Here is a 27,910-nt window from a genome sequence, read left to right as displayed (position 1 = left end):
GCGGTGCCCACTCCCGCCTCAGCTCGCTGCGCGGGCTCCGATAGGAGAGGGGAGCTGACTTCCGGCCCGGCTGTCCCTCCTCGGAAATGACATTGGAGTGTCAACATGCAAGATGGCGGCGCATCATCGGCAGAACACGGCGGGGCGGCGGAAAGTGCAGGTGAGGACGAGGCGGGGCTCGGGGGGGGGCCGCGGAGCGCCGGGGACCTGGCGCGGCCTGGCACGGCTGGAGGAGGGTGGTGAGGCGGAGCGCTGCCACTTGGGCGGCGAGCAGGTGGCGGAGAGCGGAGGTAGTGCGCCGGGCCAGGCAGGGTTGCCTGGGACTCTGCCGCCTAGCGCTGGGGGGGCTGTAGTCGCGGCTGCTATCAGCTGAGGAGGTGCACAGATTGGGGGTTTCTGTGGCAATGCAGTCGCCTCCTTCCCTTTCCCAACAACACTGAGGTAAAGGGGGGACCAACTCGCCACTCTCCCCAACACCTTTTCCCCATCGCCGCCGTGAATCCACTAGCGTCCTGTGGGGGGGGGGGGGGGTGGGGGGTGGCTGCCTTTGGTACCGCGGCCTGGCCGGCCGACGGGGAAAAGGTGCAGCTCCCTGCCGAATGGGGTCAGGTGCCCCAGCCCTGGCGGGCTGAACTGAGGCTCCCCCCCGTCTGCCCTTTTCAGCTCCGCGCAGTGCTTCTTGAAGGAAGAGCGGGGCAGGAGCTGTCTGGTGGGTGTAAAAACTTTCTCAGCTCACGCGAGAGACGATCAGACCGCGTGGTATAGCTCCTGTGTAACTATGAGTACACTATTGTAGCCGTGGTGGAGACTGGAATTAATGAAGTGTGTATAAAAAGCCAAGAGTGCAAGCATTAAAAGTCGTGAAAATTGTTTTATTATGGTTCTCAACTTTTTTGTTCTTTTTTGTGATACTATCAGCAATTTAAACTTTTTTACATTTTTCACTATGGAAAAGATTTAATGCTTTCTCAGTGCACAGAGCTGCCTACCTCTAATGGCAAATGCAAGTTTCAGCTGTATCTGCCTGCTGTTCATGGGAGAAATATTGATTAAGCCTGAAATAACATTAGAATCCTTCCAGACAGAGGTGAGCTTGGTTTTTGAACACATTTTTTGCGGTTTATTACACGGAGGAAATGTGCACTTCTTCATAGCCTTTAGTGCCTTTCGTGGTTAAAGTAAGCATTCGATCAGTGCTGTATAAAGAATTCCTTTGCCCTACTGAAAAAATCCTCTGACATTCTTTAAAATACAAAGAATCCAAAATATACCAGCCTTTAACTGACATCATTGCCTGTGCTATAAACAAGTTTTTGCTGTTGCTCTCATAAGGAGAGAGATTTTATAACTAGAGCTTTCTTTGATGTAGTCCTGTTTCTTTATGAAGTGTTATTTCCCTGACAGCAGCATGCATCAAAGAGTATGTTGTTTCCTTTTTTACTACTGTATTGCTTTTGCAAATATTACTTAGGTCAATATGTTGTATTTACAGGTGGTTTTCTGTTGGTTTACAATGTCTTATTTTCCACTTTCATTGTTACGAGATATTTTTTTTTTCCTACTTAAGGTATTGCTGTGTCTCAGCCAGTACGTTGTAAGTCTTGATCTGCAGAATAACTTTATAAGCATATATAAACCCTTGAGTAGAAACTAAGTATTTTCTTGTGCTCTTATTGTTTCACCTACATGGTTAGAGACAGGATTTTGTTCATGTAATGGAATTCTAAGTGGCTGTTATAGCCATCAGCTGCTGATGGAGAGTTAAAACCACTAATGATTTGGTTTGCTTCCTAATGGCTAAGCATTTAGGGTGCTGCTACATGAAGTTTGGGGGTTGGGGTGAGAGAGGGAGAGGATTTCTCCCAAACTTATGAGGCATGGGGAAGAAGCTATTTTAAGAAATACCTCTCGGGCGTGGAGGAACTTGATTCCTTACATGGCATGAGAGCTGGTTGAAGATTATGGAAATCAGAACTATTATTATCTTGAATGTACCTGTTTTACTGGTAAGCAGAACCATCCAAAATCATCAGTTTAAGATGCTTCTGCATATAATTTATGTTTATAAGGGTTAAATCAGAATAGATGTTTTAGGCCTCAAAATAAATTACACACATAAAAACATGTAAGAAGTTTATTATTTGCATGTAAGTCAGGTATTTGAAATGTCCAGCAGCAGGCTGTTGGTATTTTGTAAGTTTAGCGATATATGTCTGAGGGCTGCAGTAGAAAGGCCGTCTGATTTAGAGTTTTGAACAGGCTGCCCAAAGAAGTTGTGAATGCTCTATACCTAGCAGCATTCAAGGCCAGGTTGGATAGCTCCTTGAACGACCTGATGTAGTGGGAGGTGACCCTGCCCATGGCAGGAGGTGGAACTGGGATGATTTTAAGGTCCTTTGCAAACCAAGCCATTCTATGATAAGTGAAATGGGGATGCAGAGGTGTCACTGTTGTGTGATGAGAAACAGCTGGCCATATGATGTAGCTCTCAGATATGTTACTGTGAATTAAGGTGAAGCCACTTTTGAGCAGGTCACTTAAAGTAGCAGCCCTTGAGTGGTTATGTTGTGACTGCTCCCCCAAACGTGCTGCCTGGCCAGAATAAATTCAACCCCACACTCTAAACCTGTTAATAGAACATGGGGATTTTTCCATAAGTGATTTAGATTAGCATCTTCCATGTAACATTATTGAATGACTGTTAAGTCCTTTTTATCTTTGTCTTCTACAGAATAAAAAGATCTTTTTGCACTGACTTGTCATATTTATGCACAAATACTGCATTATGACAGCAATTAGAAAGCAGTGAAACAAAAACCCCTTACATTTGAAAATATTTCAGCTGCTGATTCTGTACCATTTTTAATAGGGCTTTTTTCCTAGGGATGTTTATGGTTAAAACCTGTTTAAAATATTTTTGATAGTATCATTAGATTTTGTATTCTGCACTTTATTAGATTTTACATCTACATTTTGTAGATGATAAATGTATATATTTATTATTTTATGTATAATACTCAAGCAGACAAATAGCTAGTAAGTTGATGCCATTGTAAAAGGATAGAATTAACTGCTGAATGCTTTCCATTGCTTTTATTCTCAGGCCTGGAGCATTTGATAAAAATTCAAGTATCAATATGTTCTTAATTTTAAAACTTAACTATTGCCCTACTAACTTACTAAGGGAGTAGTTTAGGGTTTTTTACCCTTGGTGGTAGACTGCTGCTGGTCTCCTTTTTTAAATGTGATTCATGTCAAATCTCATGGAATCCTTCCAGTGGTTATGAGAAATTCCATTTTTTTAATTGCTTGCAGTAGCATTTGTGTCTTTGAAATTTTTCTTTACTTATAAACAAGGAATGAGTGTCATTAGAGCTCAGCTGTTCACTGTTTCCTCCACCGTGATGGTGTGGTGGTATTACTAAAAGCAGATTCTACCCATCTATTAAGGCAAAATCTGTTATAAGACTTGTAATATAGCAAGGGTCACAAGATTTTAGATCAGCTGGTACACTCATCCATGCAGGAAACACATTGTAGGTACTGTAGGAAATTCACTTGGCTCTGTGTGCCAAAATGTTATCTGTCTACAGTAGCTTTATCACTGGAGCTCTTGAATAGTAATTAAAATGATTAATCCTGATCCATTTAGGGTACTGAATGCCATCAACTCTGTATAATGAGTGTCCATCACCTTGTAATGTTTGTGCACTGCTGCAGTGATTCTTATTCATTAAGGGAGTTTATAAAAGCTGCGGCAGTACAAATGTAAAAGGCCTTGGTCATTACTAAAATATTTCATATCCCACAAGTCTTGTTCCTGCCAGACCATCATGGCAATAAAATCACTGTGATCTGTATCATAGTCATTATTATCTTTGTGGTTTGCAACTGACTTAATAAATCAATGCAATGAACAAAGCAGTTTTGTGCTTTCAGTGCACCCTGTTTGAAGTGAATGCGGCTTAAGAGTCGTAACTTCCTGATGACCTTCACAGTCTTTTCCAGGCAGGTTATGGTATCTTATCTAGAGTGATAAAAATGTATATGCTGCAGGTCAGAGTTGAATTTTATCACAGCAATTGCTTCTCAGCCAAAAGCCTGTTGCTTTTATGTTGGTTAGGTATATGTGTGTACGCACATACTTAAATATATGCTTTATTTTTTTTGTATTTGTTTGTATAAATACTATATTTACTAATAGTTCTTATCTTTCTATACTCTGTGACATTCAAATTTAAAAAAAACAACCAAACAGAATTCCCCATTTCCTGACCACTTTTTCTCCAAGATAATAGAGAACCACATGTGGATTATCAGCAATGTTTCTTTGTTCATCTTAGTGAACTTGCCTGCTGCCTGGCACACCATGTCGGGTTTTTCAGATCAAGTTGTGTTTGCTACTGTTGATCTGTTTTAAGTTCCGTATGTTAAGAGAGGCATTTCAACACCCTTTCAATAGATGTTGTGGAATCCTTAATTTGTCCCCCTGTGTTACCATATAATTAATGTATTTGAATACAAGTCTGGATACTTCTGGTGTTATACCTGTCTTTCTAAAAGGTTCCATGTGGTGTACAGCAAATTTTTGCGAGGTTATTTTTATTTCTGCCACATATTCCATGTGTCTTGTTCTAGGGTTTTTTTTTAGGAGTGGACCTTCTAACAGTTTTTTGTTTGGATGAGAAATTAAATTTAAGTATCTCCAGTGTGAGGAGTTGACAATTACTTGAGTGTCATTAGGCCTCCACTAAGAGTGGGAGAGTCCTTTTTTGTGCCATAGTAATCATTTTTAATTCATATTCTTTTCATGAAAAGTGGTTTGTCTTGTCCTTACTGAACTGCCCAAATAGCAGCATTCACTTGAAATGTTGATGTGGTATCCAGCAGACTTACCACAGAATCATTTTCTTCCATTTTAATATTCTCCCCTTATGCTTTTATTATTAGAAATAAAAAAAATGACTTTTAAGGAGCAAATGGTTCATATGGATTAGAATCACCTTTATCATTGAAAAATAGCTGTCAACAGTTGCTGAGATTTAGCTTTCACTCTTGTATCTACTCATTAACCCTGAAACAATATAATTCCTGTCTTTGTCTTCATTCTCTTGAAATAAACAGTACTTGCCAAGAGGTGTTCGACTAAATTCATGTTTGGAAGTTCCTAAGCAGAATAAAGAACAAATTAAATTTGACCTTCATTTGAGTATTTCCGTATTGGTGGTAGTGGGAAACAGTTGTCATCTTCCCCAGTCACATCATTGAATGATGGAAAACCACTGCTTAGTTGAGCTGACAGCCACATTTTCAAGCTCCTCTATACAGAAATTTAACAGGTATGCAAATAACTTTGTAGAAAGAAGTGGAGATTGTTTTACTACATCTCATCTCTGTGAGCTTTTTTTACTGCTCATTTCTATGTTAATAAAAATATTTAGTTCTTTATTTTAGCAAGAAAATATTTATTGCATTTCAAGAAATTATGAAAACTTTACTTCTGTCAAGATTAATATAGAAATATGATTCAACTTCCACGGTATTGATCATGTATGAAAGGTACATTATTTACTAGAGTAAGCAACTGTTTGCTTTTCTGCATTTTTAAAATGGTTATTTATGGCTATTCTTTACTTGAACTCCCATAAATCAAAAAAAGTAGCATTATCAAGGGCAAAAGTCTCCTTTTTAAAATGCTTGGGTCACTAACATAGCTTGACAGTCTTATTTACGAGTGTGTCCTGGGTTCACCTGCTGCAGTCATTTTTTTTTTATCCTTCTTAATAGCTGGTACAGTGCTATGGTTTTGACTTTGAGCCTGGGATCAACGCTGATAACACCAGTGTTTTTAGTTGTTGCTAAGTAATGTTTACTTTAAACAAGGACTTCCTTAGTCTCATGCTCTGCCAGGGAGGAGGGGAAGTTGTGACAATGCAGAGACAGGACACCTGACCCAAACTAGCCAAAGGCATATTCCATACCACAATGCATCATGCCCAGTATATAAACTGGGGGGAGTGAGTGAGCAGCTGTGTGGTTCTGAGTTACCAGCTGGGCTTAAACAATGATAGAGTAGAATAAAGAGCTCTATATTATACCTGAAAATACAACAAATACAGGACATGACTAACAGAAGAGAATCAAATCTAAAAATTAAAGATTTGTCAAAAAACATTGTGCTAGCAGGTTAGAGAAGCAAGAAGTGAAGGGTGCCTCCTGAGCTTGAGTCTGATACTGTATGTCAGGAAGAGATTTTTCTCCCTAATAACTAAAATGAAATTTGATCTCCTGATCTTTAGGTTTTTAATTTCTTGAATTTCATGGCATCGTAGAGTTATTTGTGTTAGAAGGCATCTTACCTGCTCATACTTCATATTTTTAGCTGAATATTTTCATTGGCTTTATTCAGAGGGTTTGAAAGCAGTGTGAACTTGATGGCCATCCCTTTGCCTTGTGTTTTGTATTGTATTAAACCTTGGCTTTGTTTGCAACATTTTTTACTCAAGTGGTCTGTTTGGGTCTTCTGGCAGTGTAGACATGATATGATCAAGCCCAGGTGAGGAGTTCCACATATATCTTGGACTTTGCATCACATACACATGCTGCATCACATTAAAGTATTTGAAATATTTTAACATATCACTATTATGCAAGGTTGATGGTGTCTTCTCTTAGTAACGTCTCTGAATATGTGTGTAGGCAGAGACTTGAGTGTAGACAGAAGGAATACTATGGATTAGTCTGGAATGGGTGAGAGTAGCAAAGTGCTGGAAATTAGGGCACAATGTGAAACTGGGAGGAAGAGGTGTGATTACAGGAACCGTGAGCGGCTAGCAAAGACTATCAGCAAGAAATGCTGCAGCCCAGAAAGCCAGTTGTATCCTGGGCTGCATCAAAAGGTGGGTGACCAGCAGGTCGAAGGAGGTGATCCTGCCCCTTTACTCTGCTCTTGTGAGACCTCACCTGGAGTATTGTGTGCAGTTCTGATGTCCTCAACATAAAAAGGACATGGAACTGTTGGAACAAGTCCAGAGGAGGGCCATGAGGATGATCAAGGGGACTGGAGCACCTCCTGTATGAAGACAGGCTGAGAAAGTTGGGGCTGTTCAGCCTGGAGAAGAGAAGGCTGTGTGGAGACCTCATAGCAGCCTTCGAGTATCTGAAGGGGGCCTATAGGGATGCTGGGGAGGGACTGTAGTGATAGGACAAGGGGTAGCGGGTTAAAACTTAAACAGGGGAAGTTTAGATTGGCTATAAGGAGGAAATTCTTTCCTGTTAGGGTGGTGAGGCACTGGAATGGGTTTCCCAGGGAGGTTGTGAATGCTCCATCCCTGGCATTGTTCAGGACCAGGTTGGACGAGGCCTTGGGTGATATGGTTTAGTGTGAGGTGTCCCTGCCCGTGGCAGGGGGGGTTGGAACTACATGATCTTAAGGTCCTTTCCAACCCTAACTATTCTATGATTCTATGAAGAGCAGTGGAACATAATAAATTTAGTAAAGGACATATGGATTCAGAAGGCTCTTAATTTTGATCCTTCAGTGTTGTTCTATAGAGCTGTGGCAGTTGTTACTAAAATGGAGACTAGGACTGGATGTGTACTTTCTGGAAGCATCAGTTCTCTTATTGTGTTGGGATGGGGTGGGGTAATTCAGTTGAGGTATTGCCCACATTCACCAAATGGACACATCAGTTCTTGTGGTATAGAATCTGAAATGCTGTAAAACATTTCTTTAGTGATAAGGACCACTGAACATTTTGCTTAATTTGTTGGTTTTATTTTGTGTAACTGAGACCTGATTTGGAAAACATTTTCTTTATATTGATACAATGCAGTTATTGGAGTGAAAAATTGCTTTCAGATCTCTAGCCCAATGCTACTTCTTGAAAGCATTTTCAAAACACTGGTACTTATGTATCCAAATGATTCCCGCTGTGGGCAGACTGGATTATACCAAGCGTAAAGTTTGACCACGTTGTTCTGATTATATTTTACAGAACTGGGGAAGAGGCATAGCTGTCAGCTTCCCCTCCTTTTCTCTGAATGTGAGGGCTTTCCTCAGGGTAATGTGTAAACATCAGGAGAGATGCAGCACACTGTGAATGGAGTAGCTCTGAAGAAACTGCAGTGCATTTTAACTGTGTTTACTGAACAGTGATAATGGAGAGTGCTGTGGCTTTATCTCCTTAAATCTCCCTTTGGTGTTTCTGAACAAAACAGTGAAATAACATATACACCCAGAACTGTCAAGTACAGAATGAAAGAAACCAAAGGAATCATTTACTGAAAGAGCAGTAAATACTTGTGCTGCTTATATTAGAAAACAGGTAGTTTTTAAAAACTGGTTTAAAAATAATAGTGACACTTGAAATAGCTAGAATTTGTATCTGCAGTCTTTCAGTGCTTTGTAATCCTTAGAGACCATATCTTTTCCCTTGTGAGTCTGAGAAATACTGTCATCCTAGCATATAGAAAATACAAAAACTACTTAGGAAGTGAGACACAAACTCAGCGTGTTGTCTAAGACCACCCAAAATAACCTGCACAGAGCAGCGAATTCAACTAAGGATTCTCTGGGTCTAAGCTTGAGTTGTAACAATTAGATAATCCTTTGGGCTCCAGTTCTAGCACTGCTCATATCTTCCCTATTGTTCTTCCCCATTTTTTCTGGGAGGGTGAAATGACTCAGATGGTATTGGTAACTCTCAAACTGACAGACTTATTTAATGCTTGTAAAGTTCTTAATATTTCCTATCTGAAAAACTTCACAAAGGTTAAAGTAAATGTTAAGATTTTATGGCCAAGTTGATATCTTAATACCATAATTGAATTTGTGTAAATGTATTTTAGGTGTCCTATGTGATTAGAGATGAAGTGGAGAAGTATAACCGAAATGGGGTAAATGCACTTCAGCTGGATCCAGCCTTAAATAGGCTCTTCACAGCGGGACGAGACTCTATTATAAGGATATGGAGTGTCAATCAGCACAAGGTAAGTCATGGGAGGATTCCTATGTTTAAATCTACTTTTTTCCAATTATCATGCTAGTCAGTTGCCTATAGGTATACATCTGGTAATGTTTCTTTAACAGATGCCAATTAGTGTAATAGGAAAATCATTTTGCTATTGCTCATACTGTGATATCTTACACAGTTACGTAGTTCTTTCACAAAAGAATTCTGGAATAGTGACTTCAAGCAACTCTGCATAGGCAACTTCTGACCCATTTGAAGGTTGAAGAAAATACCACAGTAGGGTCTCATAGTCACAATCTTTTCCAGTTGCAATGAGATTTTTATAAACTACTTTTTCTTAATTTGCAGCAAGACCCATATATAGCATCTATGGAACATCACACAGATTGGGTAAATGATATTGTGCTCTGCTGCAATGGTAAAACATGTAAGTACTTAAATGTTTGAAAACTACAGTATTCATAAATTGTGTATAACAATATATTATTTGCTGATTTAATGGTTTTCCATCTTCTTTTAGTATAATCAATTTGTGATGTATATTGTAAATTTGATAAATAGAGTAAGCAGGTGTTTTTAATGAAGAATTATGTGTATAGAAGTGATTCTTTTAATCTTTTTGAAAAGCATGTTGGAGTAATACAAATATGCTCTAATATATAAGCCATTAAAGTTTACTCTTTATTCTTTCCAATTTAGTGATATCTGCTTCTTCAGATACTACTGTTAAAGTCTGGAATGCACATAAGGGATTTTGCATGTCAACACTAAGGACGCATAAGGTGAAAAACATCTTTAAATACTGTGTGTTATCACTGGCAGTCTTTTAAATATTAAGATAGAGACTTTAAATGGATAATGTTGTTGATTCATATTGTCATATTTACTTTATTGTAGGATTATGTGAAAGCCTTAGCATATGCAAAAGACAAAGAACTGGTAGCATCTGCTGGGCTGGACAGACAGATTTTCCTCTGGGATGTAAATACTCTGACAGCACTGACTGCCTCAAATAACACCGTAACAAGTAGGTATCTAGGGAGGGGAGGCAAGCAATGCATTTTACTGAGCAGTATAATCTGAGGGATCAGTTTAAAACCATAGATACCTGTGTGTACACAAAAAATGTGCAAAAAATTTTAAGGTCATTTTAGCATATAATCAGTCCATCTGTTGTATTCCATAGTAGCTGAAAATCTAGAGCAGCCGACAGATGTACCATGTAGGACAGAGAACAGGTCTCTAAACGTTTTCTCCTGAAATGTAATGTGCTGGTATTCTCTAACACTTAAGAGAGCTTTAGCTTGAGAAACAGTTTGCCTACGGTGTGTTCATTGCTTGTAAATAGGTTGGAAAATGAGTTCAAAGTGACTGATCTCTTTCGTTTTATGCTTAGTGTTGGATGCATGCTTAAAGAGTAGCAGAGGCTCAGATGTATGCATTAGGAAAGAACATGCTATCTTACACTGCCACTTGAACTTTCTTAACAAGACTACTTGCTTCCTAGGTTAGGAGTGTCTGAGGAAAAATCTGCAAAACTAAAATTTGGGATTGGCAGATACACTTCTAAGAAATTTCAGGAATATGCGATTCTGTAAATAAGAAGCAGGCATATAGTTGTTTTGATGTGGTTTTTTTGAATTGAAGTTTTGGCTAATTCTGAAAGGTGTATTAATTTTATGGATTTGGTAGGTTCTAAAACCAAAGGTGCATCTGATAGGTTGAACTGTCAGGTTTGCTTTTGTTCTCTCTATGGGACGTTTTTAATTTTTAATGCTGGCATGTCTGGGTAGGCTTCAGAAGAGAGATGGATTCTAGCAAGCTGTGTTGCACTGCAGGATTGTACTGGGATAGCACATGGTTGACATAAGATTTACCTTATCTTTCCCAGAAGCTTTCTTTCACAGAAAGTAGAATTATCACCAAATTTAGCTGATAAGTGCAAGTTATGCTAATTTCTGGTTGAACAGGGAGTTTTTGAAGGAAGAATGCATTTGTTGGCTCACAGGAAACCTCAGCTGTAGGGAAGGGGGGAGGGAGATTTCATGAACACCGCAACAGTGATACAGAACCTAAATGATTCAAGTGAATCATAAATGGGAGATGGTGAGTGCTGAGGAACTGTTGCTTGAGCCCAAGATCAAATGGAAATGGAGACATTACCTCTAAGATGATAGAAATAAATTTTCATTTCTTGAATTAAAACAGTAATGCTTCATAAGGGGGAGGAAAGGAAAGCAGGGGAGTTGTTTTTCTTTCTTTCTTTCTAGTGCTCCCAGCTAACAGTATTTCTGTTGAGAAGAACATGTTCTATGTCCTTAAAGAAGCTGGTTTTCCTCAGTCCTTTCAAATATTGATTTTTTTCAGAGTGCAAATGAAGATTGTTTTGTGCATTAATTTCCTGTCTGATTACAGGGAAGTAATGTACGCAAACCAGCATTAAAAGGGAGCCTATTTTTAAAGAGCCTCTCAGTCAGCATAGCCATAATAATTTTTTTGCATTTTTTTCGGTATTTTGATTTTGAGAGGTAGTCCCTTCCAGGAAAGGGTGGAGTCAAGCTTTGCTTTTGTTCTGGCATAAATTGTGCATCTGTAGACTTAAAATTCTCTCTTCCATTTCTGATGTTCAGTTTATAATAACTCTGTACATTCTTTTCATAAATTATTATCATTGTTGAACACTGTGCTAACCTTCAAGAGTTTTCAGTTCTGCTTTATGCCTTCAACTGTCCTCTGGGGACAGTGAAATACTATCACTTTATTTTGGCTACGAATAATAGATTACATTTGGATAGCTGTAGCTAGTGGTTAAGAGGACCCTGAAGTAAAGGTGCATAATTCTTCCACTCTGACAAAATGTTTATGATATTAAGTCACAAATGCTGTTGTTAGAAACTTACTTCTGTAATATACATAAATGATTATATAAAGGTTCACATTTTTGCTGGCAATAGTTTGTTGCTATTCACAGCTTTTTTGGCATACCGATTGCATGGGTTTGAGGCTTATTGAGATGGTGCTTTCTGAATACATGATTTTCATTGCTGCGTTTGTGCTTTTCCCAGTTGAGGGATTGGTACATTACGCTGTCCAAAAGTAGATTAGGCTACATGGCCCAGAATTCCTCAGCTCTGGTGGTGGTTGTGATGCTAAGGAGTTGCCATATGGTTTTCACAAATGCAGAGGTAGCATCCGTGCTCAAGTAACACATTTCAGTACTGCAGTGTAATTTCAGTAATGCGTCTCTGCTGAACTAAGAGAAAAGCATTTAATATCTAATGTAGAATCATACTGCTGCTTGGCTTGGAAAAAAAATACCTCTGCACTTGCATCCAAATGAGATGTAATATAAGATCACATAGAAGTATAATTCTCTAATAAAGTAGTTGAGAAGAGCAGCAGTACCTTGATGGTCCTGGCACTGTATTGTGGTGCCAAAAGGTTACAATGACTGTAATTACCATAAGTCTGAGGGGTTCCTTTGTTTTTATGTAGCAGTAGATTAAGAATTGGGATGGGGTTTTCCTAGCAGTATGCTGTGTACAGTCTTTCTTAAAGTAGCTGTATATATGAGGTATAGTGACACTATTTCCATGGATCAAAGGGCATTAAAATACCCTAAAATGCTGTGTTTTAAGTGAAGAAGTATGTTTTTCAAATGACAGCATTAAGATTGAAAATGTAAATTTTATTTTGAAATAGCTTCTTCCCTGAGCGGGAACAAAGACTCAATCTACAGCCTTGCAATGAATCAAATGGGAACAGTTATTGTATCAGGGTCCACTGAAAAGGTAAGCGAAAGTCTGGTAAGGCTAATTCTACTTCAGTTCAAAGTTTAGTACAAAGAGGCAATTTTATTCATTTTTTCAATGTCATGTCTGTAGCAGCTGTTGTGGGTTTAATAGTGAGGATAGACACTTTTTTTTAAGTGGGAGTGTTAAGTGTAGGATACAAGTACCTACCTCAGTTTGAAGACGTATATATATCCATCTAGCTTTAATACACAGAAGAGACAATTAGATCATCTTGTGTAACCTCCTTTCTACCATTTCACCACAAGAGATCTGACTGGGCTGGCACATTACTGAGATGATTATAAAAACTGAAGCAGCTGCCACAGGTAAGAAGAAAGTGGTGCCAGCAATTTGTAAGATCCCTGCAGGAACTGGGAAATGAAATGTGATGATGAAGTTCAAGTGTCCCTAAGAGACAAACCATGCTGTTTGTTGTAAAGGAAGGTGAAATGCCCTGAAGTTCCTGGCAAGCTGATTTTTTACCTAATCTAACCTTGAGATAATCCTGTTTCCAGTCACTTTCATTCTTTAATTTCTTAGGAAGATAAAAAAAGCCATAACAAAAGAAAATAAAATCAAGCAAAGAAAATCACATCTGATTATTAGAGGTTCATAAAATGTAGTTATGTACCTCTTGTTTTAATGAAGTATGTTTTCTGTGATGGATGTCTCTCTGTTCAGGATAAGTGTCAGTTTATTCAGAAAGGCTTAATTTTCTGTAGAGAAAATGCATTGGTGGGAAGAAGGATGTTAATGCCAGTTATCCAATGTCTGTTTATGTAGGTTCTAAGGGTGTGGGACCCGAGAACTTGTGCAAAACTAATGAAACTCAAAGGGCACACAGACAACGTAAAAGCATTGTTGTTGAACAGAGATGGCACACAGGTATGTGCTTTAACTTGAGACAAAGGCATTTTACAGAATACAGAAATGTCATTAGTCTTTTTTCGATATAATTATTTTATACCATAGATTACTTATTAAGTTACATTTTGTATTTTACAGATTATTTACAGAATATTGTAATGATTAAGGGAGGGAGGCTGGTGGGTGAAAGCTCTAATGTATTACAGGGTCCATCTAGCAATGGAAGGGGTGACTAGAGTTATTAACTGCCAGGCTTTATTTAGCACCGTCTTAATGGAAAAAAACCATAAGAATTATGAAAGCTGTTTGTGAACAAAATTATTTCAGAAGATTTAAATACCCACTTGATCTAAGTATGGTGGTTGTTGCTCAGTGTCTTTCAGGCAGCTCTGATGGGACTATCCGCCTCTGGTCCCTTGGGCAGCAGAGATGTATAGCCACATATCGAGTCCATGATGAAGGTGTCTGGGCTCTGCAGGTCAATGAAGCCTTCACTCATGTTTATTCAGGAGGAAGAGACAGGAAGATTTATTGTACAGATTTACGAAACCCTGATATCCGTGTCCTTATCTGTGAAGAAAAGGCACCAGTTCTTAAGGTAATTGAGTTTACTTCAGAGAATCACAGGATGGTTGGGGTTGGAAATTACCTCTGGAGGTCATGTGGTTCAACCCCCCCTTGCTCAGGCAGGGCCACCTAGAGCCAATTGCCCAGTACCATGTCCAGACAGCTTTTGAATATCTCCAAGGATGGACACTTTGCAGCCTCTCTGAGCAACTTGTTCCAGGGTTTAATCATGCTCACAGTATTAAAGTGTAATTGTATTGCATGTTGTTTAATGACGGCTTGAGGTATAAACTGATAGAATGTATATTGGGTAACAAGTGCACCACAGCTTCAGTGTATTGGCTTTGTCTCCTAAATTACACCTGAAGCCTAATTGTCTGAAGAAAATAAATGCTTAGCAGCTACTTAAAATATGCAAATTCAGATATTACTGAAATTGAATATGCTATAGACATGAAAAGTTGTTTTTAGCAGACTAGTACAGTTTTAAGAAATTAAGCTGGCAATGCCAAGGCTTTAGACAAAAATGGATGTTTCTTAGCAGTAATGTGTATGCACAGGACTGTGTTAGAATATGTTACATACTCATAGGAACCAGTGGTAAAATTTATTGTGGGTTTTTTGAACACCTAAACATGCAGTTTTCTTAACTGGAGAAAACTGTATGCGGGAGTATGAGTCTTCTGAAGAGAATTCTTTTTGAATTTTTCTTTATTTTGCTGTCTGTTAAGTAGATGACAGGACCTTGAAACATGTAGGTGTATAGGGAATGTGCGATTGAAACAGATAGCAGTATATAAGCAATCTGTCTTTCCTTACGAGTAAAATTTGGCTTAGTATGTTCAAATAAAATCCTGGATATATTACTATAGTTAAAGTCAGAATCTGAGAAATTGCAGTTCAAAATGGAAAATTAAACCTATGGTCAGCTGTACAAAGAGCAAAGGGGGACTGTAATATACCAGCTACATTGATTGGTTATTACTGAAGAAATGTAACAGCAGAGCCAAATGCATAAAGGTCTGGTTTCTAATTGGTACAGAACTTAGCATGTTCTGGTTTTAACCATGTGAAGTATTTGAAAGCAAAGTAATTCAGAAAATATTGTATTTACCAAACTGTCCATTAGACGAGATTGCATCATGGTAGAAGCAACTTTAGATACGGGGTGTTTAGACACATTGCATCTACTGTTGTTCTTGTCCAGAATTTATTTGTTGAATATTTGAAACAGTTTCCCTGGAATTTCAAAAATTGCAGCTTAGTTATTTGTCTTTCTAAAACAAGTTTGTATTTCTTTAGTAAACTGAAACTAGTGTTGTTTCTCAGATACATTGAAGTATGGGAGCAGGTGTACGCAGAACAAATATTAATTGAACAAAGGAAAATTAAACATGTCTGAAAGTATCTGTGGTTCCATTATTTAGATGGAGCTTGATAGATCAGCTGATCCTCCTCCAGCACTTTGGGTTGCAACAACTAAATCCTCTGTGAATAAATGGGTAAGTGGTACAGTTTAAACCCTATGAATTCAATTAAGTAGTCATGGGATTTGCAGTCTTGGTTTGGGAACTGTTGCTTGCAATTTCACTGTGACTTGCTGTGGTCTTTAGGCTTTCTTTTAAAAAATCAGGAACTGTGACTATTGGAATTGATCAAAAGACATTACGCTTGTAATTACTTCCTTTGCTATCTCTTTGTGCTGCTTTTAGAACTAAACTATCTTGCTTAGAACTGGACAGTTAACATTAAATGGCAGTGTGAACTGGCAGTTGTCACTCACAGATAAAAGCAAAGTCTATAGATTATTATGTATGTATCTATTTTGTTTCTTTAGACTTTGAAGGGAATTCATAATTTTAGAGCATCCGGAGATTATGATAATGATTGTACCAATCCCATACCGCCCCTGTGTACACAGCCTGACCAAGTTATAAAAGGTAAACAGCTGTTTTCCAGAGTACCTTATAAAATCTGTTATCATTAGCAGAACTGGTGGATCTTTAAGATGGGGTGAAGCTTTTAGGTACTTGATACTATGATTTCAGCCAAAATAAAGACAACGTAGTTATCATTGATCTAGTGCTAGTTACAGTTAAAATAGTGCTTAAACCTTGGTGATACCCAGATCTTACATAAAATAGTGAGACCAAAGAACAGTCACACACATTGTGTTATACACCTTAATTTAATGTAATATTCTAAAAAAATAAAATCACTGTAGTGACCTTAATTCTTGTTTGCTTGCTAGGGGGTGCTAGTATTATTCAGTGCCACATTCTTAATGACAAGAGACACATATTAACCAAAGACACGAATAATAATGTGGCATACTGGGATGTCTTGAAGGTAAGTATATAATTTTAGATTGTCTACTGTTGGATGATTAATTATTTTGTGCCTCTTTTATATATTTTTGTGTGTGTGAGAAAGATTCCTTTGGTAGAAAGGAAGCAATCTTTCTATTGCAAAGATTGCTTTTTAAAAGGAGATGGGGCATTTCTGAGCTTTTCTGCATCTTTGCTTGATGTGAAGCTGACATTCAGTAAAGTACTGATGTCTTCCTTCACCTGAAATTCACCTTGAATTCTATCCCTGAAAACAGTGGTGTTTGGTTTGATCAGGTTGCGTTTCGAAGAGGGCTCATAGAGGCTTGTGAGCATGTCTACCCAGTGCAGAAAGAAAGCTTAGCCTGCAAAAGGGAAATGTGTGCTTCAGGTCCTCCTACAAACCCATACATCCCAAGTGAGTGTGCTTGGATTAGTCTGTGTATTATTCTGGGAGTGTGAACTTCGCATGTTCCTTGTTAGTTCGCAAGATAGCAGGCAGGAATGCAGGACTGACTGGAAGGAAGGTAGGCAGGAAGCATGGCTCCTGCCTGGTAAGAAGGGAGAGACTTGGCATGGCATTTTGGTATCTTGCTTTACACAGTGATTGATCAGAGGAGAGGGAAAAGCATGCATAGAGACAGTACTGGGATCCCAGATCAGTGAGATGGTCAGCAATTTCTTCTCTTGAAAAATCCTGTTTGAAATTCTAAATATTTTTGCGTCTAACTATGCAGTTCTCCAGCCAAGATTCAGTTATGAAGTAAAGCACACTCAGCCAACTTGTATCAAGTTGCTGAATAAAGTGGGAAAGAAGGAAATTAAGTTGGAGAACGTAGATTTGTACTAGAAGTTATCTAGATTACTTTTGTGGAAAAGTGAATAGCTTTTCTTTCGAATTAGAGTTATATTACAGTTATATATTTAAGTACAGTGTTAAATATCAGGAGCAAAGTCAAATGGTAATGTTAATTGGTGCCTTCATTCAGTTCTTTTTTGTTAGTAAGGCTTTCAGAGGCATCTCTTAGGCATGCTTAAATACATATTCACTTTATAGATGAGGTTACTTGACAGATCAAAGTGTTATCTTGCATGTAGGATCACTGCACTCTAAAGCTGAGTCTCTTTACTGACGATGCTGGAAGCCTTTCTTACATGTAACTACACCCTTCAGTCTTTCCTTCCTGTAACTTTTCCTGGATTTTGAGGAAATAAGTCTTGCAGGGTTACTATCTTTAGAGTTTGCTGTAAGTGTTCCAGTTTTCAGGATAAGTTTGCAAGTGGATTATGAGAGTTTGGATATTAACAAGCTTACTTGAGAAACTTTAAAAATAGAAGTACAAAATAAAACAGACAAATAAACTAAAACGGGCAAAAAGAATCTGCACACAGATTTACCCACTGCTGGTCCCATTGCAGTAGTTGAGCTGAATTTGTTGTGAGATTTGCAACAAATACTGGGTTGTACTGAAATATTGATACTAATGAGGAGAAGAATGACAGGGAATGCTAGAAGACAGCTACTCAGTGATAGGGAAAATGTTATTTGTTAATGTAATACCTCTCCACTGCCTCAGAAAGAAATGATAAAACAGTAGAAATTACTGCATAAACTACTGTGCAATTTTTTGTGAGAAAAGTTTGAACCTTTCACTCATGCATTGCTGGACTACAGTACCTGTGGAGAAATTAGAACTGCATATGGAAGTCAAGTACAAGATCTGAGGTGGTGTTGTGACTCAGAATGTTGTGATACTCAGAATTTTAAAACTTGTACATTTCTTTTGCTGTACAGGCATGTAAAGTTGAAGACCTTGGGAAAGTAGATTTTGAAGAAGAAATTAAGAAGAGATTTAAAATGGTGTATGTGCCAAACTGGTTCTCAGTAGACTTGAAAACTGGGGTGAGATACAACTCTGAAATCTGTAGTTCTAATGTCATATTACATATATTCTCATAATACTGTTTGTTCACAAATGTTTTAGTGTGTTACGAGTTTTGAGGAACAATCATCATTTATCTGATTATTTATATTTCCTTTGAAGCAAACCAGCAAATTTTACTTTAGTTTTTAATAAACTGAATAACAGATTTTTTTAATTTTTTGTTTTCCTCATGGTGTGGTCAGTTTAAATCCACCAATACCAATTATGAATTAATACAGCTTGGTAAACAAAGTGTGCTGTCATGCACATAGAAATTCTTTGTTTTTTATTCCCAGCTCAGTAATGAACAAAATAAATTTATAGGCTTATTTAATACAAAACAGCTATTGCATTCCTCTTCCTGGTGGTCTTTTCCCAACAGATGTTGACAATTACTTTGGATGAAAGTGACTGCTTTGCAGCCTGGGTTTCAGCAAAGGATGCTGGATTTAGCAGTCCAGATGGTTCTGATCCAAAATGTAAGTTTTAACTAATATTAGTGTTTTGAGACAAAGCAGAATAAAATCCACCATTTATGCTTATGTATTCCAGTGCCGCATATGCCAGTAGCTGCATTCTGCAGAGGAATTCTCCAGTGAGAATGTTTGCTTTTTTTGGAAAATTTTCAGTCAAGTTCAGGTTTTCTATTTAACTTAGTTTTAAACCTTCTGGAAGCAAAAAAGTGATATTCCTCAACTTGGAACTATTGCCTAATCTAGAGAATATTATAGCAAGTAAGTGATCCAACAGTAGTGATTCTAAAATCAGCTTTTTCTGAAAGATGATAACGTATGGCTTTGAGATTTTCTGTGCCCATAAATAGTTTGTTTTGGGAACAGAGCCGCTCAGACTTTTGGGAAAGTTTTAATCTGTGGATCAGATGTAGAATATTATGCCATCGGTTTTTACATAACTGGAAGTTGTACCTCACTGTCTTGACAGTAAACCTTGGAGGGCTTCTGCTACAAGCACTTCTGGAATATTGGCCTAGGACACATATCAATCCAATGGATGAAGAAGAAAATGAAATAAATCATGGTTGGTATTTTAATATTTTCCTTTTTTAGGATTTGTTTGTATATTCGGTTTATATTTCTTGTCTCTGCATTACAGTCTAATGTTTTCTAAGTTCTTTTAATTTAGTTTTTCACCAAAATTTGCTAAGTAGTTTTCTTCTTCTGAAAGTATCAGCAAAAATCGTAGAACTCTAGTACATTGAAAACTAGGTGAACAGATGATTCTGAAGTTACAGAAACATAATGTCTTGATGAAAAACAATTACTGGCAAAACTAAGGCTTGACTTGGGAAAGAGCCTAGATAATGACAGCAAAGAGTTGTTATTCAGTTAGTAAATGTTAGCCACTGTTTGACATAATTCCACTTTGCTTCTAGGCATTATGAGCAATATAAAATAAAAGGAAAATTTATTGTAGAAAATATATTCAGTGGGTAATGGGATAGTACATAGAGAAGGTCTATACAATACCACCTTTGACTGGTGTAATAATGCTGAATCTAATCCTGTATGAAATAAAAAGCATAGCTCTGTAAGATACAAGATAGTGGCAGAGTTGGGCAGAATAATGGAGACTGTCTCATTTAAATTTGAAATTATTTAAACCAAGATCAGTTTTGACTAAAAAGTCTTGGTTTTGGTGATTAAAAACTGACTTTCTACAGATAAGGCGATTAGAAAACTGTAAGTTCAGCAATATCTTGCCTTTTTGTGGCAAAGATTGTGCCCAGAGTTAGTTTCCAAAATGAACTCTCTGGTGCGTTACAGCACTTGGCAGGCTCTTCTGGACAAAGTTGCTGATTCTTACAATTCTGCGTATAGGCACTCTACATCTTGAGAGCCATACAATATATGAGAAGTATAACTCACAGGATTTTGTATTGTTGGAACAGTGATGCTACACGACTTATTTCTGTGAATAACTGTGGAGTAGTGGAATGTTTAGAATATTCACTACAGAATCAGTCTTCATTTTCCCTTTCAAAAGGAACAATTAAACTGATGCTGAACAGTGGCTTAAGAAGATAACACTGTTGGACACTGAAATTTGTGTAAAGACAAGAACTTAAATATACACATATATACTTACATACCCTTGTGTACATATGTATATATATATATGCAGTATTTATCCTGCTCTGAACAGCTGCTCTCTGAACAGTGGTTCAAGAGGTGCATAAATAATGCTGACTTTTCTTCAATCTTATCCTATCCATCTGATGTCAAATGAGGTTCTTCAGTGTTTGAAGACCATGCTGCTATAACTAGCTAAAAATACATTGAATTTAAAATGCAATGACTTGAAGGAAACATGAGTCTGAGTTTTACTAGTACGCTATTGACATCTGGCAAACCCAGGTAGAAGAGCAAAGCTAACATCCTTCCGAGTTTTGTACTGTCAGTGTGGAGGGGGAAAGTAGTCTTGTCTCAATGGAATCTCTTTAGTTGATTTCTAGTATTAATATTGTTCAGTTTGACAAATCCTCAGTATCCTGTTAAGGAACTGGAGAAAACTAGTAATCAGGTTTTGGCTCGTGAGCTCCATTTCCCTTTTCTCAAAGTCTTTTGAAATATGCCTTCACAAACTGGTACTGAACTAAGGTACTCTCTACTGTTCCTTTTACATATACTTGCTGTGCATTGGAAATGGAGATTTTCTTGGATTTTATGAAGCTTATGGTTTTGTTAATTTATGAAATATGTTAGCTGTAGGTGGAGAAAACACTCTGTGGTCTATGTATACCCAATTTAAAGGCCTAGTGCAGTCTCATTGATTTTTTTTTTTCCAACAGTGAATGGTGAGCAGGAGAACAGAGTCCAGAAAGGAAATGGATACTTTCAAGTGCCGCCACATACCCCAGTTATTTTTGGTGAGGCTGGAGGACGCACCTTGTTCAGGTAAAAAAGCTCAAGAATGTAAATTCAGTGGCTACATAAATCTTCCTTTGTGAAAGCAGAAACGTTATAAAAATGTAATACTTGCATCTGTTCTGTACTATACGTTCAAGATATGCCCTTGACAGGCAAAATAAGCTGCTGTAAATGGTAATTTTGCATCATCCAACTGAACAAGTGAGTTTGAGCATCAGCAAGGTGTGGGGTTTTACAATGGTAAGAGCTGTATATTGTTCTTAATTGTATGCCGAAGCGTTGAGCTCTTTTTGAGTGCTTTCTTCTTGCAAACTGACTAACTGAACTTTGTTCTAGAATGAAATTGTGCTACTTTCGATTCTTGTAAAATTTCTCTTATGGGCCTGTTGTACTGGTCTTTGAGCATTAATGACTCAAGCAGTAGAGTCCTGCTTACTAGAGAGTTGGTTTCTGTTACCCAAAGCCCTTGACCCACTAGAAGGTCCTAAGCTCTGGCAGGTAAGAGCTCAGGATCTGTCTTTTCATTCTATGTTGTAAAGCCTAACTGTGGTATATGATGCATCTGAGACAGTTTAATAATGCTGTAGAACACATGCCAAGCTTTCATATAGCGTGAAGCATTTTGTATTTACTGATATAGTGGATTTTAAATTTGAGGGGTAGGGGTTGTTTCTCTGGCTGAATAGGCCTGAAAACTCTGTAACTTTCAGTCCATGCACTGGTCTGTAAAGCAGGGTAACATTTTGCAGCTTTGAGAACTGGTGTTTTCTTCTGCAGTATCAACATATTTACATCATAGCTGGGGCTTAATATTTGCATCCATTCTGTATCAGTGGATCTTAAGTCTTCTATGTTTGGCTCTCAAGAGAACACTGAAAAGACACTATTGGAGGAAAAGCCATGTTTATTGGGTCTAAAAGGTGGCTTGCAGAGCTCTGACAAAATACCTAATTGGGCTTTATACAATTAATACATGGCTTTTTTTCCCAACTGCATGTGTGCATTTGTTAAAATTGATTTTATTCTTTTCATTTGGTGAGGGCTTAGCAGACACTTTACATGCAAAGCTCATTTTTCCCAAACAGAAAAGAACTGCTTTATGTCATGTGCCTTTGTCAGTTTTTGACTTCAACACACAAACATACAATCTATGAGCAAAGTAGCGTTTTACTTTTTAAATTCCTCTGTGCAATAGCTTATAGTCTTCTGAAATGCTTCTCCATGTTTCTGCTGCATGGATCTGTCTTTTTCCTGCAGCTACTTTTTCTGGTCTTTACAGACAATACGTGATCACTTCCTCAATAAAGTGGATGATGTGAAGGGGTAGCTAACCAAGTTCACACTCCCTGCCCATTAAAAGGGCGGATCCTCTCCTGAAAGCTTTTTAATGCACATTACAATAATTGTTTTCATTCACAAAGGTTATTTCTCTGTGGTTTAGGTTATTATGTCGGGATTCAGGGGGTGAAACTGAATCTATGCTTCTTAATGAAACTGTGCCACAATGGGTAATTGACATCACTGTAGATGTAAGTATCTTATGTGGATTTTGCTTTTTTTATTGGGTTACTTGTGTTGGGTTTTGGTTTTTTTTTGAGGTGAACAACAACTTCTTTTTAATTGTACAGGATCTGAAATGTCATTTTATGTTTTGCTCTGTATTTAAAATAAGTGGTCTCAGGGTCTTTATTCGAGACTCTTTGAGATGCATTGCTTTTGATGTGTCCAGTTACGGTATTTTTGCTTGCTTTCTTTTGAGAGAAAATCTTGGAATTCAAAGCACTGTGTATAATTGGTATCCTTTTCAAGTGTGGAGCCCTGGAACAGAGAATACTCTTCATATAGCTGCAGTCTTTTGATACCATCTAATTTCCTTTGAAATAGATGATAATTTATATTCAAAAGCTAGATGATACGCGCATCATCTAAATTGAAGCATCTCAGGAGTATGAGTAATTTGGCAGTTGGCTGTGGTGGTTTTATGTTGATTAAGAATCTCTCTTGGGTTTTGATAATTAGGAGCTGAATATACTTCACATACCAGCTGGTAGAAACAGGAGCTGGTAACAGTTCATCCTAAATTAACACTTCTCAAATTTGTTTCCTTCTAGAAAAATATGCCCAAATTCAATAAGATTCCCTTCTACCTCCAACCTCATTCATCATCAGGGGCAAAAACTCTGAAAAAGTAAGTAATGCATATTTGACTCTCAAAACTGCAGAAAGAGAATTGCAAGCTCAAAAAAAAGAAACCAACAAAAAGCCGGTTTGCCAGAGAATCCTATTGTGCTTTGATGAATGTGTAGAAGTTTCTAGTTATTTAAGCAGCATCACTCCAAAGCTTTGAATTATATCAGAATATTTGAAAGAACTGGAGGTTTCTTTTAGGTTCCATGAGCAGTTGCTTAAGTTATGCTAAGGAATGTTTTAAGAACTAAATCCTGAAATTAGACTTTCTATCTTTTTTGGTATGTAATCAGAAAACAAATGAATTTACAGATTATTACACTGATCAGAATGACAGTTTTATGTTTCCTATTGCTAACAGTGATAAATAATAGCTTTTTAAAAGGAAAAAGTACAAAATCTGCTAGTAAGGAATGCGAGACTGTCTGCCTGTCACATTAATTGTAACTGGGAGCTCTGTAGGTTGGAAGTCAATGCAGATGCTCAGCTATGAAGTCAGTGTCACAGGCAGTTTGCCTACCACCACTTACACACAACAATTTTGGGTATTTTCCACAAATGCCTAGTTCCTCTTTAAGTCTTGTTAAATTCTTCACATCAGAGACATTTGTGAAAGAGGAGCTTCATTGGGTTTTTGTGTACATTGTGGAAAAACTGCTGCTGCTAATTACTTTAGAATGCCATTCTATTAATGTAGTAGGGGGAACAGTGTAGTCTTATTATTCCATATCCTTGCCCTTCTCTTACTAATCCCCTTCCTGTTGAATAAGGGTTGTGTAGAGTACTTTTCACCCAAGCTCTGATTTTAATTTGGTCTTTTGAGTATCTTCATAGAATCACAGACTGGTTTGGGTTGGAAGGGACCTTAAAGATCAGAGTTCCAACACTCTGCCATGGGCGGCAGGGATACCTTCCACTAGACCAGATTGCTCAAAGCCCTATCTAGCCTGGCTTTGAACACTTCCAGGGATGTGGCAGCCACAGCTTCGCTGGGCAAGCTGTGCCAGGGCCTCATTGCCCTCGTGGGGAAGAACTTCCTTATATCCGACTTAAATTTAGACTGTTCCAGTTTCAAGCCATTCCCCCCTGTGTTATCCCTACATGCCCTTGTCAGAAGCCCCTCTCCAGAACTTCTCTTATAGGCTCCTTTGGGCACTGGAAACTGCTCTGAGGTCCCCCTGGAGCCTTCTCTTCTCCAGGCTGAACAAGCCCAGCTCTCTCAGCCTGTCTCCATAGCAGAGGTGCTCCAGCCCTTAGAGCATGTTCACAGCCTCCTCTGGACTCACTGCAAGCAGGTCGATGTCCTCCTGCTGTTGGGGCCCCAGAACTGAATGCAGCATGGTCTCACTTTTCTGAGTCCCTTCTGCTGTGTGACTCTTAGGATAAAAAGCTGTTATGGTGTTCTCCATGATCCTGATAATTTAATAGTAAACTTCTAATCTAAACAGCTTATTTGTCTACTTGTATAGTTTGCGATGGGTTAAGGTATTTTGAAGATCAGAAATACAGTCTCTTAAATTTTTTCCTGCCAAACTTTTATCTACCTTGTATAGAGACCGACTGTCAGCAAGTGATATGCTTCAGGTGAGAAAGGTGATGGAACATGTGTATGAGAAGATTATAAACTTGGATAATGAGTCTCAGACAACTAGCTCTTCCAATAATGAAAAAGCAGGAGAACAAGAAAAAGAGGAGGACATTGCTGTGCTAGCAGAGGAGAAGATTGAGCTTCTGTGCCAGGACCAGGTAAGTTCCTTGGGTGGTTTAGCCAAAACCCAGTGTCTAGCAATTAATTGGTTGTGAACATCTGAATACAGAGCTTGAAATATGCTTTAGATTATCTGTTACTTTTAAAACTAAATAGATTTCTTGACATCATGTTAATTTACTGCTGACACAAGTTCAGATGGGTGCAGATAGCTGGACTGAAGAATTTACACAGTATCACTGTTTTATTTGGTCTCACTGGTAACCTTTACAGGATTACTTGCTCATACTCAACGAATGGACTTAGTACAATTCCATAGAGTTCCATTTCTAGCATTTTTGGAATGTTTTGAATTCTACATTTATAGCAGAGTTTAAAATATTTCCAAAATGAGTTGTCTAGTAAGCGTAATAATTGCATGAAGATTAAATATTGAGAAGGTGGTGGTAATAAGCAATTATATGTTACATTGCTAAAATCTTTCAGTAATCAGCATCAGGTTTACTTGCTAGTTGAAAAACCTGAGCCCCATCTTAGATGACAGTCCACCCAAGGGATTGTTTTGCCCCAGCCCCAGGGTGTTTTATCTTTGGATTTCTGACAGTCTAGCAGATTTGTGGAATAAAAGATGAATTTTTATCATTTAGGTTTTGGATCCGAATATGGACCTTCGAACTGTAAAGCACTTCATTTGGAAGAGTGGTGGTGATCTGACGCTTCATTATCGCCAGAAGTCAACGTGAGGGGAGAAGTGGACCCAAGTGGTTACTTAAGTACCTGACCATACTGTACTGGTTCCAAGAGTAGTACTATAGAAGCCCACTGAACCCCTAAGGTAGATGAGACTTCTAATGACTCAGTATGGATGGAAAGTATACATTTAATTGAAGTGACTAATAGATATGTAATATAGAGGAAAAAAAAAATCTGTATGACTTAAACTAAAGTCTGTCCTAGTCTCAGCCAATGAGATGGGAAATCCCTGAGTGGTTCATGTTGTGTGAGGTGTACAGAGAATGGATCATAATCCAGTGCAGACTTTTGCTTCCTCTTTTTTGCTTTTGTTTCTTTTCCAGAACATAATATCCTCACCTGTTCATGCTTGATCTGAAACCATTTTGGCTGTGTTAGTCACTGTGTTCACACTATAATTCAGAAGTGCACACGAGTTGGTTTTTTTTTAGTACATTCCAGTCATAATATTCCTGCAGTGATTTCTCACAGGTTACTCAAACATTTCTACCACTTAAAGAAATTTGGAGAAGAAAAACAAAAGAAACAAGTATTGCATATTTGAAAGGGTCGGCCCATTTAATTACAAGTGAAGGGTTAACAGGAGACTTGTTTTAATACTGCAAGGGAGTTGTTGCTTTGAGAGCTGTTGATGCGCAGAATAAAAACACTAGATACATGTTGTAGCAGGGTCAGTCCAATGATGCTGTGCATAAAAATAGAGTGAACATGCTTTGCAGCATCTTCAAGATTTCCTTTTTAAATCTATATAAGTACTTCCTGCACTGTGTCCTAGGTGTTCTGAAGACATGCTAGTCTCATTTTTGGTATCTGTGCTCCAAAACTTACATGACATTTTGTTAAAACTTCAAACCATTCTGAAAATAACTTCCAGTGTTTAATGTTAAACTTTAGAAGCGTCTAAGTATATTTCATATTCATGATATAAAAATACTTATTCTTCTTTTCGGAAGTTTTATATGCAGTTGTTCTTTTGTTATAGATTTATGCAGATCTTCTTTTCACTGTTATTTCTATAAATCTGTGACTGTCATAGATTCATAGTAGTCTTTTTATAGAGTTTAACTTATTGGGGGGAGGGGGTAAAGGCATTTCAGCGTTGCGTGAGAAAATGTGGGGCTGTCCCAGAAAACCATTTGTAGCCACAGCAAATTGCAAATCCTCATAAAGAAATGGTGTAAAAATGACTCTTGTCTGGAGCAGAAGCACAAGTGCCTTCAAAGGGCAGTATATTATTAGAGTTTCTTTGGGAGACATACGCTCTTGCGCTTCCTGTATCTTGCTATCAAGATCTAGGTTGAGGACTAAAGAAAGTCCCAATAAATTCTATTACTGGAATTGTATTGGTCAAACAAAAAGTAAAGTATTTTTCCATTGTATTTTGTTTGAAAAAAATAGTCAAATCATTCCCTTCTGCACTCTTAACCTAAACAAAGTCACTGCTTGAACAAAAGCTATGGTTCACCACTAAGCTAGCATGTCTTTTTCCCCAGCTTTTAAGAGTCGCTTTAAGTTTTTAATCCCCACTGCTGTGTGTGCTCAGTTTGACACAATTGTGCTCTAACTGCACATTTGTAGTGATGTTTGTGAATTAAATGGTTAAACAGAACTGTAACCTTTATGGATAAATTGTGCTGACTTGTATTTATTAATAGCAAGGGCATATGCTTGTTCCCATAGGCACTGTTTGGGGATTTTTGGTTTTCTTTTTTGGGTTGTCTTGCTGTCTTGTTATACACATTGGAATTGCTCCCAGTGATTTTGGTTGAAATCGGCCACGGTTGTAATTTTTCTTTTCTTTTTTTTTTCCTAATAATTTTGAAACACAGTTTCAGGAAAGATTGACAGAATAGTCTGCAATGCAGGAAGGGTAAATGATGTTTCACAGTTGTATAGAATAAAAGGCTTTAGCTAAAATA

General features: G+C 37.9%; 1 protein-coding gene across 2 annotated transcripts; it reads left to right on the top strand.

Moving 5' to 3' along the window:
- Positions 1-13: 13 nt before the first annotated feature.
- Positions 14-27,910, top strand: WDR48 (WD repeat domain 48). 2 transcript variants are annotated; one of them, XM_061474520.1, is made up of 19 exons: positions 14-160; positions 8,851-8,991; positions 9,324-9,402; positions 9,675-9,757; positions 9,873-10,002; positions 12,678-12,766; positions 13,553-13,654; positions 14,010-14,234; positions 15,631-15,705; positions 16,041-16,143; positions 16,455-16,552; positions 18,326-18,433; positions 18,838-18,934; positions 19,398-19,493; positions 21,265-21,370; positions 22,785-22,872; positions 23,455-23,531; positions 25,084-25,276; positions 25,886-27,910. In XM_061474520.1, the coding sequence occupies exons 1-19, from the start codon at positions 113-115 to the stop codon at positions 25,979-25,981; spliced, it is 2,034 nt and encodes a 677-aa protein (XP_061330504.1). In that variant the 5' UTR covers positions 14-112; the 3' UTR covers positions 25,982-27,910. The 2 variants fall into 2 exon arrangements, with proteins under 2 accessions (XP_061330504.1, XP_061330505.1); XM_061474521.1 differs by lacking the exon at positions 9,324-9,402 and having other exon boundaries at positions 33-160.

The sequence above is a fragment of the Pezoporus flaviventris genome, unplaced genomic scaffold (genome assembly GCF_033815535.1).
Source record: "Pezoporus flaviventris isolate CSIRO_AGI_PZ_B2104156 unplaced genomic scaffold, CSIRO_AGI_Pfla_v1 ptg000079l, whole genome shotgun sequence".
NCBI classification, from domain to species: Eukaryota; Metazoa; Chordata; class Aves; order Psittaciformes; family Psittacidae; genus Pezoporus; species Pezoporus flaviventris.
Note: the sequence above shows the minus strand (reverse complement) of the source record. Positions and strands in the feature narration are given on the sequence as shown.